The 20,153-nt window shown below is 37.1% G+C and overlaps 1 protein-coding gene across 3 annotated transcripts in view; it reads right to left on the bottom strand.

Annotated features, from left to right (window-relative positions):
• numbl (NUMB like endocytic adaptor protein) overlaps positions 1 to 20,153 on the bottom strand; it is a 63,041-nt gene that overhangs the window by 24,457 nt on the left and 18,431 nt on the right. The window contains exon 1 of one of the 3 annotated variants that reach the window (XM_067365685.1): positions 6,672 to 7,075. The exons of 1 other annotated variant lie outside the window; for it this stretch is intronic. Coding sequence is in view for 1 of the 2 variants with exons in the window: in XM_067365683.1 (XP_067221784.1) it covers positions 6,672 to 6,712 (41 nt within the window). In the remaining variant the exon portion in view is untranslated. Of the gene's footprint in view, positions 1 to 6,671; positions 7,076 to 20,153 lie in introns of those variants that run through there. One more of the 3 variants, XM_067365683.1, reaches the window with a different exon arrangement.

Raw genomic sequence — 20,153 nt, forward strand, 5'->3', positions numbered from 1 at the left:
GGACCTTCAACCCAAGTCTCAAAGCAGTATGTGACACTTATTTTATGTTCAATGGAAGAAAAAATGTCATACAAGTTTGGACTGACATTAAATTTTGGTGAATTTTCATGACAAGCAGGACAAAGCAATTATAAATGGCCCAAAATAAATACTTGGACCAATAAAATAAATCTGTATTTATTTTCATTATTATGGCCGATAACTGATAAATAACCAATATTCAGTTTTATACTAATCTGTCTAAATAAATGAATAATACACTTTAAAAAATAATTTAAAAGTGAATTTAGGTGTCACAACATTATAATGTACATATGAAAACTGAATGAATATTAAATTATTAAAAATAAAAAGTTTAAAGTTTCATGACAGCACTTAAATGTAAAACGAAATAATGCACAATTATTTATCTAATATTGACTGATAAAATAAATTACTCTATGTTGCCAATATATCATGCATCTCTAAATTCAATATACAGTAGTGTTCAAAAGTTTGGGGTCAGTAATTTTTTTTTTTTCAAATATTTGTATTCGGCTAAAACAGATTAATTTGTTTTGAACTTTGAACTTTCTGGTCATCAAAGAATTCTAAAAAAAAAAAAAAAAAATTTTATATATATATATATATATATATATATATATATATATATATATATATATATATATATATATATATATATATATATATATATATATATATACCTGTTTCACAAAAATATTAAACAGCACATCTGTTTTCAACGCTGATAATAATAAGAAATGCATCTTGAGCAGCAAATCAGCATATTAGAATGATTTCTGATGAATCATGTGACACTGAAGACTGGAGAAAATTCAGCTTTGCATCACAGGAATGAATTACATTTTAAAATATATTAATAGGAAACAATATTCACAATTTTTACTGCATTTTTGCAGTTTTGAAAGTTATGTCTAGGACTGTCAAACGATTAATCGCGATTAACCGCATACAAAATAAAAGTTTGAGTTTGCCTAATATATGTGAGTATACTGTAATTATTATGTATATATAAATACAAACACATTCATGTATATATTTGAGTACATATAAATATTTACAAGTATATGTATTTATTTTTTATTTTTATATAATTTATATTATATATAAATAAAAATATTTTGTACATAACATATTTCTCTTAAATATATACATTAATTTGTTTGTATTTAGATATACATAATAATTACTCCCAGTACACCCACATATATTATGCAAACTCAAACTTTTATTTTGTATACGCGATTAATCGCGATTAATCGTTTGACAGCCCTAGATATGTCATATTTCATCAAAACTTCATCACATTTTCATTATAATTCATCAAATAAAACCCCAGTCCAACATAAGTTGTACACATATTTATGGAGAACAGATTCAGAGCTGCACACAAGTGACCCAGTTCTAGGACCTTATAAACCCTGTTTGCAAATATTATCTGACCCAGGGAGCAAAAGCAACTCGTTTCTCCGGCCATCTGCCGCAGCTCGTCTAAAGAAGCCACAGACCGTATCACACCTGCTGAGAATGAGGTTACACTCACACACATAAACATGACACCCACACACGTCAGATACAGACGTGAGTAATCGTGTTTGCAGATGACGGGGGGAAAGGGGGTCAGACCTAATGTTTATCCTAAGAGGAACTGGCCTGTGCTAATATCATCAATACAAAAGACACTGACACAGTGACCATTTCACACTCACAGCCAGTGTGAATATGTGGGTCATTCAGGTTTGCAGTACATGCTGTCGATTCAATCGTGTATGAGAGTTTTCGATCACAATTCACTGACATAAGCCGCTGAATGTTCTCAGCAGACAAACTAAACCAATGTCCTAGTAAAACAATCCTCCTATAAAATGCATGTCTGTGTGCAAGTTGATTTTAAAGAGTTAGACAGCCGTGGGCTCTAATGCAGCGAGACAGCTGAATCAGAGACTGCTATCAGCAAGACGAGTCTTATGCACTCGATTGACGTTCTGCCTAACCAACAAGGGCTTCTGAGGCTTTTCCCAAACCACATTTTCCCTCAAGAGGCTTGAGAGGATTTTCACATGAGAGACATGATTATTATTTGGCAAGGATATTTCCCTTGCTGTGCCGTTTATTTTAGGGATAGCTTCTTATTAGCAGTACATGGTGAAGGAAAGGCATCAAACTCTCTTTTGGATGTAAGCAGCCTTACTTAAAGGGTTAGTTCTCCCAAAAATGAAAATCATCCCATTATTTTCTCACCCTCAAGCCATTCTAGGCGTATATGACTTTCTTCTTTCAGCCAAACACAATCAGAGTTATATTAAAAATATCCTGGCTCCAAGCTTTATAATGGAAGTGAATGGTACATGAGATTTTAAAGCTCAAAAAAGCACATCCATCCATCATAAAAGTAATCCATATGGCTCCAGGGGGTTAATAAAGTCTTTCTGAAGCAAAGCGATGCATTTATATCCATACGGCCATCTGTGCATTCATGAGAGAGTCAAGTTCTGGCAGAAGGGTGACCTCTGACCTGATCCTCTTATATCGAAATCCTCCAACATTTTTCTTTAATACATCTCATTTTAGACTTCTTATTTTGTTTTGCTCTATCCTATGCACTTCTGCATTCATCAATTTTCACCTAAGCTTACGCATACATCCTCTAAAATGAATGATGAAGAAGCTCAGTTTCATTTACCTCACACCGCCTCACACACAATCGCGCAGGCGCACGTACGCTGAAGCACGTATGACACTCGCAGTGTTTTCGTCCTGTCCCCTCACTATATGAACGCACAAATTCATCTCCAGAGCTGCTCTGAAAGTCACTTCATCAGCATTTAACCACTTCGTTTGAGAAAACTACCATCATAAACACAGAGAAACTCAAAGCTCTAGGCAAACCGTCAAAATAAAAGTTCGATTTAACTTGACAGAAACATATTACATATTGGATAAATTAATTTAATAATAAATTATTAAAATATATTTTAAACAATAATCTCAGTGTTTCTTCATGTTTTAATTTTAACAGTAAAGCTCTGTTGTGCAGCACATTGTTTGACAAAAAGTTTAATTTCATGATTAAAAGATAAATTAAATGGGATGCGTTCATTTGATTGCCAGAAAAATGTAAATACACAACAGAACTTCTGAAGAAAAAAAAAATCATAAAAATATATTTTTTAATCAATTAATATTGTTGTTTTTAAGAATTCAATTAATTAGACATGCTTTTTGATTATTAAAATGGAATTAAACCATTAAAATGGAATCCAGAAAACAGAATTTGGCAAAAAGAAAATTTGAGGGGAAAGAATACAACGCAGGGCCCTAAAAAATGTAATTTTTTTGTTAAACTTTTATTAAATTGTTGGTAAATTGGACAAGATTCATTATTTCAATAAATTAGACACTCTTTTTGATTGCTAAAATTTTATTTAACCATTCAAATGGAGTCAAAAAATAAATAAAATGGAAAAAAACGGAATCCAGAAAAATTAAAATGGAAAAAACGGAATGACATCGTACATCATACATCAGGTCAGAGGTCACCCTTCTGCCAGAACTCGACTCTCTCGTGAACGCGCGGACGGCCGTTATCAGATGCCAGTTTAGAAAGTTATAAATATGGATATTATTCTTACAAAAATGCATCACTCAAATGCACACTTTTATGATGGATGGATGCACTTTTTTGGGCTTCAAAATCTCGGGTACCATTCATTTCCATTGGTTTTATTTTGATTTATTTTTAACTCAGATTGTCTTTGGCTGAAAGAAGATTGTCATGTATACCTAGAATGGCTTGAGGATGAGTAAATTATGGGATCATTTTCATTTTTGGGTGAATTAACCCCTATAAAATTTGTGATGAAACATAAGTAGCGAGATTTTTCTCTTCAGTATTCTTCAGCACATACCAGTGTAGCAAGCAGATTATCGAAAAAGAAAAAAAAATTAGGTTTGATTTTGACATAACTTGAGGCAGATGAATGCAAGCTTGCAGTAGTGGGGTTTAACTGGAATAAAGAACAAAGTATAGTTTTTACACCGACGATATGTTATGTGTACATACATTTCATTATCTGCACAGTACATACTCAGTACACTTGTGCCTCGAACTAATTTGTTAATTCATAAGGTGGTAAAACTGTCCTGGTCCATTTTTTGTTTTTTTCTGGACTATCCCTGACTGGAAAAAGAAACTGAAGAGACAAAACAACAACATCAGACCACTGGACAAAGATTAATCTTTCTAGTGTGAATATGTTGACCACCTGTGTTCGCGCACACAACTAAATGGAGTTAACTCGAAAGGATATGCTTTTGGCTGTATGCATCAAAACTGAAGTATATCTTTGGGCTTAAATGACTGGAGAAGTCTAGCATACTTCACCAGAGAGAACAACAGATAATGGAGTTGTGACAAAAAAAGTTTACAATGTCAAAACTAATTTAATCAAATGAAACATTGATGAATTGTTTACAATATGACCATAGGGTGAATTTTCATTTCATTGCTGACTTTGGCCAAAAATGTTTTCAATCCAAATCCTCCATCCCTTATAAATTAAAACGTACAGTGTGTGATTTACAGGAACTGCAGAAAGGAAGTTTCCCAAGGGATTCACCCATATTTTAGCCAAAAATGTTGTCACACCCCAATGTAATGCTGTTGGTTAAGCCAGAAGTTGACGTGTCAGAAGGGCACAGAAAAAAAATAAGCACTGCAAATGGAGGATGTGAACCTGGCGTTACAGGAAATCAACCTGGGAATGGTGTACTTTTTTCTTATCGCAGCTTAAAGACAACAAAGTATTTTAAAACCCAAATAAATGACACACACAAGCTTTTATTGAATGTGCAGACAGGACAGTAATGCAAGGAAAGAACGGCTAAAGGTCTTCATGAGTCTTCACTTGAATTATTGATTTGTTTATTTTGGGTGAAGGGCAGGACGTTGAAAATAGCTCTGGGGTTCCTTTTTCAACAAAATGGCAACCAAGTACACAGTCTCTCATAGATTACCCAACATACAGCGGGTAGATTGACACCCAAAAGGTTCCAAGAGATGAAGCTACTGTACTGATGCAATATTGACCTGTCCAGACAAGCATGTGAGATAATTCAACCTTGAGATAAAATCGAAACACCTTGGTTTTCCAAAGCATTTCTGACCATTTTGAATGTTCATAAAATATATTTTCATCACACAAAGATCTGCCTGTAGCGCTGCCTCAAGCTAGCTTAGTCCAGCTGATCCATCACCCAAATAAACTTGGACTGGTGATTAGTCACGAATCACGATGGCCGACTCGTCAATTAATGAAGTGTTTTTTCACACTTGAAACACTTGACCAAGTCGATTACTGTGATTTGGCCAACTGGGATGTGTTCCTGAGTCAATATTGTTGCTTGTTCTGAAGCAACATTCAGAATCAACCAATCAGATTGTAGGGTTAGTCTTAGGGCGGGGCTTGGGACTTGAATGACATGCTTATCAACCTATTAGTTCCTGACAATTTAAGGGTTGGTAAATTAGTTGGGGTTAGGACTATGTTTGTTGACATGAATGTTGTTCTAGGACCAACAAAAAATGTTGATCCAGGATCGTCCTACTTGGCAAAATCAGCAGGACATGATCCTGGATCAACATCTTTTGTTGGTCCTGGAATGACATTCGAGTCAAAGAAACATAAACTAAATTTTTTTGTCATAAATATATCCATAGAGCAATATAAATTAACCTAGAAAGGAAAAGTATTTGTTTTCTTACGTTTATTTTTCTTCTTATTAGAATTTCCTTAAAATAAATTGTATTAAATAAAAAAAATAAACAATTTCAAGATAGATTCTCTGTAAACAAATCTCAATAATGTAAACAATTTTGCTTCTGGGGTAATTATATTTTGGTTTAGGGATGTTTAGATATTTTTACCGTTTTTGTTTTTTTGGTAGCGTCATAATTTTGACATGAATGTTGTTCCGGACCAACAAAAGATTATGTAAAAAATTCTAAGAAAATTAACAGTTCAAGATATACATGACTCAAGTTTTACTTTATGACAGTGTTGCTTACTAGGTTTTAATCTGTTTGACGGGCTAAGGAGGGGAAAGTGGGGATTTTTTAGTGGAAATTATGATACCTCATATACAATTATAATGACCTATTTTGCCTTCTGCATATCATGTGTGTAACTGTGGCCCTTTAAGGCCACCAGTAAGAGAAACTGATAGGTAGAGACATGACAGTCCACTGCGTTCTCTGTAATGATGCCCTTCCAGGAGAGGAACACCAGACATAATCAGTCATTAATTTGTTTTCTGTTCATCATAACCAGCCTACATTGCATTTGATAACCACAAAGAGCGACAACAACAAACAAATCTAATAATAAACAGATAAGTATCAGCTAATCTATTCAGTTGGTATATCAATTTATCTATTAATCTGAGCCATATGGAGGCTCATGCAGTTACTTCCTGTAAGAGTATTAGCCAAACACAAGCCTTCAGAATAAGCTTGCTTACTAATCTGTAAGATGCACTGCTTTTAGGGCCTATGTGATTTTTTTTAATAAACTCAAATTTCACATCACGAAGCAAAACATCCATATAACCCTATTCCCGTGAGGCTCATTCTTTAAATAGAAAAAACTCACCTCCCATCTTCCGTCTCATCCATGTCACTGCTGAAACTCATTTTAGACAGATGGCAGAAGACTAAAACCCAGGTAAAGTATCAAAACTGAACCACCGGAGGATGTTTCACAGTCAAAACTGACGTTCGGTGAAAAGCTTGAGGCAAAATGCCGTTGAATATTCAGTATTGGGATCCAAGAAAAGGAGGAAGCAACCACACCTCCTCTTCAGAGATTAACTTGGAGGAGGCGACAATAACACATGTGCTCAGTCTCATCACCATATGTGTCCTCGCCTACAGAAACACGCGCTGACGCAGAGAGACATGCGAATTTGGCTGGATGTGCTGAGCTGCAGCCTCTGAGGAACAAATCAACTTTTTGTCTTTCCACAACATAGACAGCGAGGGGAGGATGGAGAGCGAAAGATAGAGAGACAGGGAGGGGAGGGGAGAGAGAAACAGAGGAGGAGCGCGGGCGGAGGTGATTAGACTGGAGATGGTGATGACACACTTTCAGTCGCCCATCTGCAGTGCCAGTTGTCTGTGTTGTCTGTGTTTGTACTCTTGCAATGTTCTTCAGCTGTGCTCAGGCACTATTTGTACTCGTAAAATAGCTTATGTAAATAAGACGTAGTTTTGTTATTCTGATAGATTAGTTACTGAGGACAGAGCAGAGTACGTGCACATATTCCTATAAGCCTATTAATGCTATAGTAATGAAGAATGACATCAGTGCGCTGGATACTGCTCAAGATACTACTTACGTAACAAAACGCCTTCCAAACTTTTAAACACATACTGCCTCTTTGTTTTTTGCTATATTTCTTTTTATTGTTTTCTTGGTTATTTTCTTAGGAAAGACATTTTCTTAACATTTATAATACATTTAGAAATACTTTTGAAATCTATTTGTTATTTGTTATTTATTCAATATTTATAAAACGGTTAGTTCCTGTCCTTGATTCTGATTGGTCAATAGCTGTGTTTTATTCACGATAAAACACGTTTATGACCGCTTCACCCAACGCTTCTGTGTATCACTACACAACACCCTTATCAACCACTCTTAACAACGTAAACTGTTTGTTCTCAATTGATATTGTTCATTGAAGCTTACTGTATTATGTAGAAGAGTGTTGTGAGAAAGAGATCGAGTGAGAGAGTTTATTACCTGCATTCAGATTTAGCATTTTCCTTCAGGTCAGTCCTATGTTCACAATAAAAAATTAGTTTAAATGTCCGATGTATTATCTCGTCCTTTTAACAGTTAAGGGGTTTTCCCGTGACTGACAGCGCTAGTCAAAGCATTTTTCAGTTGCGTCATGTTCCGTGTTCACAACAATTCAGTCTTTTCAATATAAAAGTCTTCACTACTGACACACTCATAATTTGCTGCCATCTAATGGCGTAATAATGTAACTTCTGTTGCTGATCATGGTCAGGGACTATTTTTTCCGGTGGAAGGAAGGCTTTTAGTAAAAGTTTACTTCATGAAAGTTGCATTGATACATATTTTGTGTGTTAACCGTTTTATAAAAGCAATAAGGTACTCAAGGCTAGTGCTGTATCGTGAATAAGTCACGGCTGAACGGGTTTCAAGCACTCTGTTTTTTTTTTATTTATTCACGATACAGCACAGCCTCGAGTACCTTATTGCTTACTTATATACTGTATTATTTTACAGAGATTACTTAATTCATTTTCTGTCAGCCAAACCTCCTGTGAACGAAAATATTTACTTAATATTAATCATCTAGAAACACATTTGCATGTTCACTGTATTCTGATGTCAGTTAATGATCACATGAAAAGTAGGTAAACAAATAAAAATATTTAACCTTTTTAGTAAGTTTTATTTTTTAAATAAATTTTACATTATTATGATTTAATTATTAACTTTTTTCAACTCACAAACTTCCGGCAACTCCCCCCGTTTGGGAAACCCTGCTACATATATTCTATATTTATCTATTTGTTATTGGTTCTGTTTACGTGTACATGAAAGCCACCACAATATCGCAATTACCAGTGGATTTTTCGTGCTTTGAGTTGAAGAATCAAGAAGTAAATTCTAGGTCATGCTTAAGATACAGGCAGTGTGTAATTTCTGCAATGTTAGTGGAACAAACCGAACAAACCGAAATTGTTTTCAAACATGTTTCCTAAACACTCACAGTAAGTCCCGCCTTAAGGCCTGTTCACACCAAGAAAGATAACTATAATGATAACTATATTTGCGTCCACACCAACGAACAATAACGGTCTGTTTATTCTAAGCTCATGCACTGCAGTTATTTTTAGTGTTTTTTGCTGATCTTGTTGCATTTACACAGCTTTAACCAGCAGATGTCCTCAGCATGCTATGTTTCGAGTGAATAGCTAGTGTAATCGATCTAATCTAACAATGAATTTTGCTGACGTAGTCAATATAGTGGAATAAAAACAACACCTAGTCTTTCTCACTGCAACTTCAAAGGAAGAAAGACAATGTTGTCGAAACTAGCGCTGGATACCTGCGGTAATTTTATGTTACTATGTTTGCTAGCCTGACATAATGATATCATTTTTTGACTGTGGCTTTTCTGGACCTCAGCAATTAACTTCTCTGCAATGTCGTCTGCCTTTTTAAATACGCGAGTCCTTAAGTTAGAACTCAATCATTATCATTTAACAGCTGGAAAAAAATCGATCCCAACGATATAATTTCTCTATAGCCTATTGTTATCATTATAGCTGTGGTGTGGACACTGCTATTCTTTTATTTTTAGAACGATTTTTAGAACTATATCTTTATTGTTATCTTTATAGTTATCGTTCTTGGTGTGAACGGGCCTTTAAAACCATACCACTGATGCTAAAGCAGCATTTTGAAAGCACAATAGTGTTTACTTTCCAAACTTGCACATTATACTAGAATAGTAAAAAGTATTTTGTTGTACTTGTGATAAAAACATTTTCATCTGGAAGCGGCAGAGAGAAATTATGAAATTGCTCAATATGTCCAAAATCACTTGACCACACATAATTACAACTTACAAACTTGTCTCTGGAAATGATTAAAAGGCAGCATAACTGTTCCTTTAACTTCAGCTGTCTTGTGCTGACTGTATAATATCATCACTTATCTTTCAGATCATGTGGCTGCAGCTTTTCTAGACTGAAACAGGGGAGTCTCTTGGCCGGTCTGACTGGTGGAGCTTCCCTCTGGTGCTGAATTGATCACGCTCTGTTGATTGAACTTGTCCTAAATTCTCATGACCCAAATGAGAGTCCACCAGCAGGGCTAAATCAATGTGTTCACATGGACATTTAACCAGACTAATCATGTCCAGCATTTTGTATAGTTGTTTTACCCAAAGGCAATAAACACAGGGATCTTGAGCAAAGTCTTGCAAAAGTATTTAGTATTTTAAATTACAAATCCTACAGCACATACACCAAATAGAAACTCTTGGAGTTAGGAAACTCTCCTATTTAGATGGATTGACACAATATACATTACTGTAATATTTGTTAGCAGAGATTTATGTTTATCCAATCATCTCTGATATGAAATTATACATGCTATTTAGACTTCGTATGAATATAACAGGCTTCCCGTAGCTTTCAGTTGCCAGTCTGTTAAATAAGAGGCAATCAATGTGTCCTCCTCTCTAGAGGGTCAGTGAAAGCGGGGTCAGATTTATGTAGTTCGACTGTAAGGGTAGCGTACTAGAGAATGACAGAGTCACAATGATTCAGTGGCACATTGCCCTCTACCTGCACTGAGCGGCAATATGACACAGGCGTGCGTATCTTTACTGATCCGTCAGAGGATACACGATGCATGATAATCTGTCAGTACAGCTGCATTGTACCACTGCCAATGACTCAGATAGTCAATTAATTCATTGTAATTTGTAATTTTACTTGAGAATTTAGTTATCAGTGTATTGGAATTTTATTTCTTACAATACCGCAATCTTAAAATCTACTTTTAAATCAAATCTGACCCTTTTTTTTGTGTGTGTGTGTAACACTTTCCTGGTCATTTTGTATACAAATCATCACTGCAAACTATTCCCAAGGGGGAAAAAAAATTGCATGTGTAAACTTTCATCAAAATGTAATAATTTGGCTGAGTGGAAAATACTACACTAATTTCTACTAATAAAATGTGACTATTTGTAATCTTAGCCAAGACTACACTGAACATTAGTTCACCCAAAAATTGAAATTGTCATTTTTTTTTCTGAGATTTGTCTCTTCATTGAAACACTATTCACCCAAAAGGCTTCAAAAATTTCATAAAGACATCTTAAAGGGATAGTTCACCCAAAAATAAAAGTTTGTCAAACATTCTGTTGAATACAAAAGAGGATATTTTAAAGAATATGGGTAACCAAGCAGTTGATGGCACCCATAGTAGAGAAAAAAAAAATACTATGGTAGTCAAATGTGGTCCATCAACTGTTTGGTTTCGAATACTTTCCTTCAAAATATCTTCTTTTGTGTTCAGCAGAAGAAAGAAATTGATACAGGTTTGGAACAGCATAAGGGTGAGTAAATGATGACAGAATTTTAATTTTTTGGTGATCTATCCCTTTAAAAGTAATCCACATGAAGCAGTTTAATCCAAGTCAAAGTCCCTTTAAAACAAGTCATTTCACTAGGCGGCCATCTTTGAAATGCCTCTCGGGCATCCAAGTGCAGCTCCTATCTCTTTGAATGGGGAAACATCAAATTCTCCAAAGCTGTATGCCAAGCTTTCGATTAAATTTCATATTTGAAATAACCAATGAAATCAGACAACAACTGTCTCATAAATTTTGTTTCTAAATGCTCAAATCATGACAAAAAACTGTATTTTCCAGGCTGGATCAAGCTAATGCACATGCACAGTCCTAAGTGCACATCTTTTGTGTCTCGTTTCAGAGGAGCGCGTCTGACTGTTTCTAAAGGAACCGGAGCTTCTAACGGTCGCTGCAGTGACGTGTGACTTTACCAGTCAGTGATTGGCTCTTATTTAGAAGGTGGGACTTATTCCGCCATATTGCGCGTTGCACTTTCTCCCATTCATAATAATCCGAGTGACGCGTCTTGTGTTATTCTATAGTCTTTGTCCAAGTCTTCTGAAGAGACATGATCGCTTTATACACACGATAAATAGATTTGAATAAGGCTTTTTTCCTCATTTAAACTTTGATAAATACACATACATAGAACACATCAAATATTGAAAACAGAAGCTTAAATGTACTTGCTTAGTGCACAAGTACAAAAGCCCAAACGTATTTGTATGACACTGGTTCTTGCATGTTTGAGTTTCAGTTTCCTATATTTGATTTGCTCTACGTATGTGCGCTGATCAATGTGTATGTGAATAAAAGCCTAAACTAAGCGATTTTGTCTCTTCAGAAAAGTTTGGTTTTATAGGTTTGGAATGAAAGAATGGTGAGCAAATGATGACAGAATTTTTATTTTTGGATAAATGAGTGCATGTAACCAGCAGTTTACTTCCAAAAATCCCAACATAGGGCCGGGCTATGACTTCCCTCAGCTGCCCTGTATTCAGTCCCATCACCATGGAGGGGAGCCCCAGGCTTATGTGAACACACTGGCCCTGTCTGCTTGTTCTCAAAGCCTCAAGGCATAAAAAGCAGCCCATCTGACGCAGAATCACTGATATCAAGCAGGCGAGAGCCTCCAGCGAGGCCTAAAGAGGCACTGAGACCGGTAGCAATGCTACTTCCTTGTTTGTTCTCTCTAACTCTATTGCATTCGATTACTAAATCTTGGTCTCAAACAACTTATTATCCCTAATGCGGTTTCCTCCTGCCCTCTCCTCTTTCTCTCAGCCTCTTTGCCTCCCTCGTTCTTATTTTTGCTACAGGCATGATTGCGGTCCCTGTTGGTTCTGACAAGATACCCAGAGCGCAATCATACCCAGAGGTCCGTCACGCTAAGAATCCTCACTGTTCGTCATACCTCACTCCAATCTACATCAACACCCCCCAATCACCACCTCCTTCGGCTGCATGGCAACCAGCTCCCATGGCAACCACTCCTACAAGGGGTGTATGGGGTGAGTACCAAAGCCTCATGGAAGGATGAGGCTATGGGAGAAATGAAGCACGGAAATGAAGCGCTACTGCAAACACATTTTGAATAATTGTTGTCTTGACACTACTTCCTGGCACATGGTGGGGAAAATTCACAGTTTAATTACTTAAGTGTCAGGAGAAAGTTTAACATACCTAATGCTAATATTTATACAAAGAATCTCTTTGCCAAATGACTGGGAGTGTTTTTGAAAAATTGCATATGGTGGTTTTCATTGGCTGAGAGCAGGGTGTTCGATGGCTGATACTGCATAATACCAATATGAATATTACACTCTTTGGGTCAAATATGGACAAACCGAACCGTTGCATTCAAAAATTTAACCCAATGGTTGGGTTTGTCCATTTTTGACCCAAACTTGGGTTGAAACAACCCAGCATTTTTTAGAGTGTATAGCAAATTAGACACAAAATTGTGGAAATTATTAGAAAACTTATAAAATTATTAGTTCACCCAAAAATGAAAAGTCTGTCATTAATTACTCACCCTCATGTTGTACCAAATCCATTGCCAGCAAGACAATTAACACTTTCAATGCCCAGAAAGGTACTAAAGATGTATTTAAAACAGGTCATGTGACTACAGTGGTTCAGCCTTAATGTTATGAAGTGATGAGAATACTTTTGGTGTGCCAAAAAAACAAACAAACAAAAAAAAAAACAATATATAGTCAGTATCTAGTTATTCAAAAATATCTAGTGATGGGCGATTTCAAAACACTGATTCATGAAGCGTTGAAGCTTTACGAATCTTTTGTTTCGAATCAGTGTTTTGGAGCGCATATCAAACTGCCAAAGTCACATGATTTCAGTAAACGAGGCTTCGTTACTTCAAAAGTGTTTAGAAATTTCAATGGTTCACCACTGGGGGGGCGTCACTTTGTCAGTTTGATACACGCTCCGAACAACTGATTCGAAACAAAAGATACGTTAAGCGTCGAAGCTTCATGAAGCAGTGTTTTAAAATCGCCCATCACTAGATATTGTTGAATAAAGTCGTTATTTTGTTTTTTTGGCGCACAAAAAGTATTTTCGTCGCTTCATAACATTAAGGTTGAACCACTGTAGTCACATGAACTGTTTTAAATATGTCTTTAGTAGCTTTCTGGGCAATGAAACTTGCTGTCAATGGAGCCTCACTGAGCCATCAGATTTTATCAAAAATATCTTAATTTGTGTTCTGAAGATGAACGAAGGTCTTAAGGGTGTGGAACGACATGAGGGTGAGTAATTAATGACAGAAACTAAATACGTGAACTAACCCTTTAATACCAGGAGTAAAGAGGGCCAAAGTGATGACAGTGAAAACGTCATTTCAGAGGAGGAGCCAGTAGTTACTTTTATACATTTGTTGCATTTAATTATTTTAATTACACTGTTAAAAAGGTAAAATAGGTCAGAGTTAATGTCAACAGTGCTCGCTGATATGTTAACACTTTGTTTTTATTCAATTCTCCCCACAAAGGCTACATTTCCCTGAAAGATTTAATTAAATGCCGCTGGGTGCACAGTTCACAGTACACTCAAGACAGAAAATAAATGGATCACAGTGGGAAAGCAAGAAAAAGGCCAGTGACTGACAAATGCCAGTATGACAGGACCTCCAACCACGTCCGAGTCCATATATTGGATAAACACAAAAACTGTACCCACAATTATTAGACTGCAGCCGAATGGGGCGATGACTCAAGTATGTTACATGGAGATTTCCACCACACTGGTAAGAGTGAGTCAGGAATAGAGAGTGGAAAGGAGGACAGGCCCACAGATGGCCCACAGCAGGGCTGGGACATGCCACATGGTTCCTTCTTGACAGCTAGTGGCATCCAACACAGGGAGCAGAAGTGGACAACTTTGTTATGCTAATGGTGTGGGACAGCTGCCTGCGGTCATGGGGCGAACTTAAGACGTCACTGCACGAGTGGAACTGAAAAAAACGCTAATGAACCTATCATCACAGACAACCCTGGTTCCTGTCCATGCCATTAAATGACAATTGTTTTCATATAATTTTAAGGATGAACAATATAAAAGAAAGTTAAAGAGGGTTTAAAGAAAGTTTGGATTTTCCCACACGAAATTACAACGATGCACCATTTTTCCTTTTGTTTTCAGAGACACCCTGTTGTGGTACGCAACCAAGAGGTTTGGGAATTTTTTTTTTTTTTTTAAAGGACACCAAAAATGCAAGTCAGTCACTTTGGGTTCAGCATGTACTGCTGTTGTCTGCACTGAGGAGTAGAAACCATTATGCTATCAGGCCATGCTATAAAAACATTATCTCAAAATAAACCAACTAAATTGAAAATATTCCAGAAATACCTGCTTGAAAACCTTCGGTGTCCATCAATACTCCAGAATAACAGACGGCTGTTATCTGTGGACTGCAATGATTGTGCTTTAGCTATAGTCTGCGCACTTCACCCAGTGCATTGGATGACCTTCACTAGGCAGATACAATGTATTGATTCAAACTAAAAGGCAAGAACAGTGAAGCAGACAGAATTAAGTTAGTGTCCCATGCTAGAATGAAACGACTGTTATCTCCACCTCTCAACCAGTCAGTGAAAGTCATTTAAGCCGTGGAAGCGCACCTTTCCATGAGTGTTTTGTCTGGTTGTTAGGAAACAAAGCCTTGCGAGAGAAAGGGGGCCTCTGACTTAACAAAAACTCATTCAAACCTGGCTGAGATGCTTCCTGTAAACTTTCCCCACTTGATAGAAATCATGAATAGTGGTAAAATTTCTATAGAGCAGAAGACAATTGTATTATTATCTATTTATTTTTCAAATTACTTATTAGAATTTGATGAGAAATTATATTAGCTACGTTTACGTGAACCCAAATAATCCACTGATGATCAAGCGGACTAAAAAGCCTTCATGTAAACTCCTCATTCGATCAGAATTAAATTTTGATTGGATTTTAAAAGTGGTGGTGTAAACCTTGAACAATCCGATAATTAAAGGATTAGTTCACTTTCAAATGAAAATTAGCCCAAGCTTTACTCACCCTCAAGCCATCCTAGGTGTCTATGACTTTCTTCTTTCTGATGAACACAATCTGAGAAATATTAGTTAGGTGTATTTTACTACTTTGTGAATAGAATACGCTTTCTGTATTCTGTAAAACTCTCACATTTCAAAATGCTTACCCTACATTCTACCCTAATTTGAATACAGAAGGCAGTCAGGTGGAAGCTAGATATTTTACTTCGTAACTTGTTAAATATGGATATTTTTTACACAAACGCATCGTTTCACTTCAAAAGGCCTTTATTAAAGGGTTAGTTCACCCAAAAATGAAAATTCTGTCATTTATTACTTACCCTCATGCTGTTCCACACCCGTAAGACCTTCGTTAATCTTCAGAACACAAATTAAGATATTTTAGTTGAAATCCAATAGCTCCGTGAGGCCTCCATAGCCAGCAATGACATTTCCTCTCTCAAGATCCATAAAGGTACTAAAAACATATTTAAATCGGTTCATGTGAGCACAGTGGTTCAATATTAATATTATAAAGCGACGAGAATATTTTTGGAGTGTCAAAAAAAACAAAATAACGACTTATTTAGTGATGGCCGATTTCAAAACACTGCTTAAGGAAGCATCGGAGCATAATGAATCAGTCTATCGAATCATGATTCAAATCACGTGTCAAACTGCCAACAGTTGAAATTACGTGACTTTGGCGATCTGAACAGCAGATTCGATACGCTGATTCATTATGCTCCGATGCTTTCTGAAGCAGTGTTTTTAAATCAGCCATCACTAAATAAGTCATTATGTTGTTTTTTTGGCGCTCCAGAAATATTCTCGTCGCTTTATAATATTAATATTGAACCACTGTACTCACATGAACTGATTTAAATATGTTTTTTAGTACCTTTATGAATCTTGAGAGAGGAAGTGTCCATTGCACCCTATGGAGGCCTCACGGAGCTATTGGATTTCAACTAAAATATTTTAATTTGTGTTCTGAAGATGAACAAAGGTCTTAAGGATGTAGAACAACATGAAGGTGAGTAATAAATGACAGAATTTTCATTTTTGGGTGAACTAACCCTTTAACCCCCCGGAGTCGTGTGGAATATGTTTATGATGGATGAATGTGGATGGAAGCACTTTCTTCAGCTCACACTTGTTGATCCTCGCTCACTAACATTATAAAGCTCGGATGCGTCAGGATATTTATTAATATACACTGCCCTCCAAAAGTTTGGAAACGCCCCAGAAAAGTGGGTTTTTGGACAATATTGGCATGAATCCTTTCTAATTTGTGATAATTTTGCACTGGTAAGGGATAGCACAAACTACGAAAACATATTTTATTACATAAACAGTTTATACATAGAAAAAAATTTAATTTTCGATTTATCAAAATATCCACCATTAGCAACTATCTGACCTAAACTGGGTTCTAATTGGTTCATTGTATTCTAAACTTAATTGGCAATCAATTGTTGAAGCTATTAAGGTGTGCTGACCCAAAAATCTTTAAACCAGTAACCAGGCATCACAGCTGGCAAAGTCTGGCTTTGACATGTATATATTGCCATTATTATGTAATCAAAATGAAAATTATTATTGCTGGTCTTCAATGATAATGTCAAGTTACTTTAATGTATTTGCACCAAAAAATGATAAGGATTTATGCTGATATCGTCCAAATCCACACTTTGCCAGGGGTGTTTCCAAACTTTTGGAGGGCAGTATATCTCTGATTGTGTTCATCAGAAAAAAGAAAGTCATATACACCTAGGATGGCTTCAGGGTGAGTAAAGCTTGGGCTAATTTTAATTTGAAAGTGAACTAATCCTTTAATCATGTAAACACTTGAATTCCACATGCTCATTTCCCCAGTTTTAAACTTAGATTACCTTAGATTGCCATCATCAAACCCTCACTGAAAGGCAGGGTATAGGTGATTTGTTCCAGAAACATTTTTTGTTATGCTGGTTGAAAGTCTCTTCACATCCTGAAAGCAATCACTATTTAAGAGGTCTAAATGTAATTATATATCATCTGTGGAAGACATAGGACCATAAAATGTTTGTCCAATCATTGTAATCGGTCTGAATGTCCTACCTGCTTGTCAATGTATGCATTTTTATATGTCCACGCTTTCTGCTCACATAGACGTAATCAGCGCATTTCATGCTATGCAGATTTAGACAGATGTCAGTCGCGAACACCACAAAAAAAAAAAAACAGCAGGCCTGAACCAAAACAACCAGCTTATACTGCGTTCACGCCATGTCGTAACCGTAATTACAAGACAGCGATCCATGACATTACCTGTGAGGTAGTTTAACGCAGTCTCTCGTAGTGCTTTTGTTTGCTCCCTGCTGTACGCATTCATGTGTTTTGGAGAAGACATGGCTTTGGAGATGTTTTGAAGGGAGGGTGGGATCTTATGCTTTCAAAGCTAGCTTGCTATTGCTAGCTTCTTCGAAAAATTGGCAACCCTACCTTTAAAGTTAATCTTCAAAATCACCATGTCACGATGATGCCTAAATTCATTTGTAGTATTTAAAATTACTGATTTTAGCTTTTGGAGTTTTACTTTTTATTTATTATTTATTTACACAAAATGGTAATGCTAATAATTGTCCATTTAAAGGGTTAGTTCACCCAAAACTAAAACATTCTGTCATTAATTACTCATTAACTACTCAACCTCGTCGTTCCAAAACTGAAAGACCTTTCGTTCATCTTTGGAACACAAATTAAGATATGTTTGGTCCAGAAGAGTAGTAAAGACATAATTAAAATAGTCAACATGACTACAGTGGTTCAACCTTAATGTTATGAAACGATGGGAATACTTTTTTGTGAGCTCAAGATGTTCAATGTGTCAAGAGACAACATATGTGAGATCCTCAATATGAGATCTAACATATTCAGTCTGGATTCTTCTTTCCCCAGAAGAGACAGACCAAGAAAACTGAAAAAGATTTAAAAGGTGTGGCCCAACAATGGCAGGGATTTGAAGGGGCCGGACGGGTGGGCATGCAGGGATTAAAAGCACGGATCACAGATGGTCACCGCGTCTCATCTTTCAGCGGGCCCCGGCAAATAATTAGCAGAGGTATGCTGTGCGGCCATTGTCAGCACGTGCGTCTGTCAAACACGAGCGTGTGTCAGGAACAATGGCTGGACTACAAAGGGACACAGCCCGGCCTCCCCTCCACCAACACAATTGCTGTGAATTGCTAGGCACGCGCAGCCTGGAACAAAAGGGAATGGGACGGGTACTGGGTGGCATCAAGGCCCACCCTCAAGGTATCTGGCCAAAAAGCTTCAGCCTCAGCATTCTGTCGGACCCCGTTCTGTCAGACTTAAAAGAAAAAAAAGCTATTTTTTTGCATATTGTGTAAATCATTGCTTGGTGAGCATAAGAGATTTCTTTCAAAAACATTTAAAAATCTTACCGACCCCACAATTCAGCATCAGCATTGGTCTCTTAAAAGTTGTGCTAACAGTTTTGTAAAAGCGTGTATGCGCACAAGTCGTATATGCATATGGAAGCGGGGTTAATTCAGTGGAAGGGAGGTCACGCCAAAAGAAAGGAACATAAAAAGATTCTAACAGCTGGGACAGATCTACAGGGATACAATGGAGTCAGGGTGGGGGAGGGAGAGTGGCAGAAGAGAAATGGGACAGGGAAAAAAAAGATGGGTAGACGGGCCACCTTTCTAGAAGCCTGACAGGGGTCCTTTGTTACGGCAGCTGGTTGAAGGGAGGTCAGACCAGCTGTGCTTCCACTGACCCCCTCCCCCCGTCCTGCTCCGCTCCCTGACCAAACACAGCCAGCTGTATAAGGGAGGAGTTAGGGGGTTTCAGTGAGTTTGGGGGAGGGTGTCCACATAGTGTCCAAATCTTAGGACCCTTACATGGCTCAGATTGCTGTTTCTCACTGTTGGATGATACAAAATGATTTACAAATGGATCCAGTGCTTCACATTAAATAGCTCTGGACACCAAAGCATTCAGACTCTAAGGCTACGTTCACACTGCAGGCTGAAACGACCCAATTCAGATTTTTTTTGCCCCATGCGACCTGTATCTGAGCTTTTCATGACAGTCTGAACGACACAGATCCGATCTTTTCAAATGTGACCCAGGCCACTTGGGTATGTGGTCCTGAATCCGATACGTATCCGATCTTTTGAAATGCGACCTCCGTCTGAACGGCCAGGCCACATATATCCGACCCGTACGTCATTGATACGCTACAAATGTCATAATTGTGCGTTGAAGTAGGCGGGAACGAGAAGATAAACAACAACCATGGCGGACGATGCTGCTGAGACCAGTCAATGGAAGGGAAGCGAGGTCACAGATTTAATTAATATTTGGGGTGACAGCTCTATTCAGGCCAAACTCGAGGGCTCT

The sequence above is a fragment of the Chanodichthys erythropterus genome, chromosome 17 (assembly GCF_024489055.1).
Source record: "Chanodichthys erythropterus isolate Z2021 chromosome 17, ASM2448905v1, whole genome shotgun sequence".
In the NCBI taxonomy this organism is placed as follows: Eukaryota; Metazoa; Chordata; class Actinopteri; order Cypriniformes; family Xenocyprididae; genus Chanodichthys; species Chanodichthys erythropterus.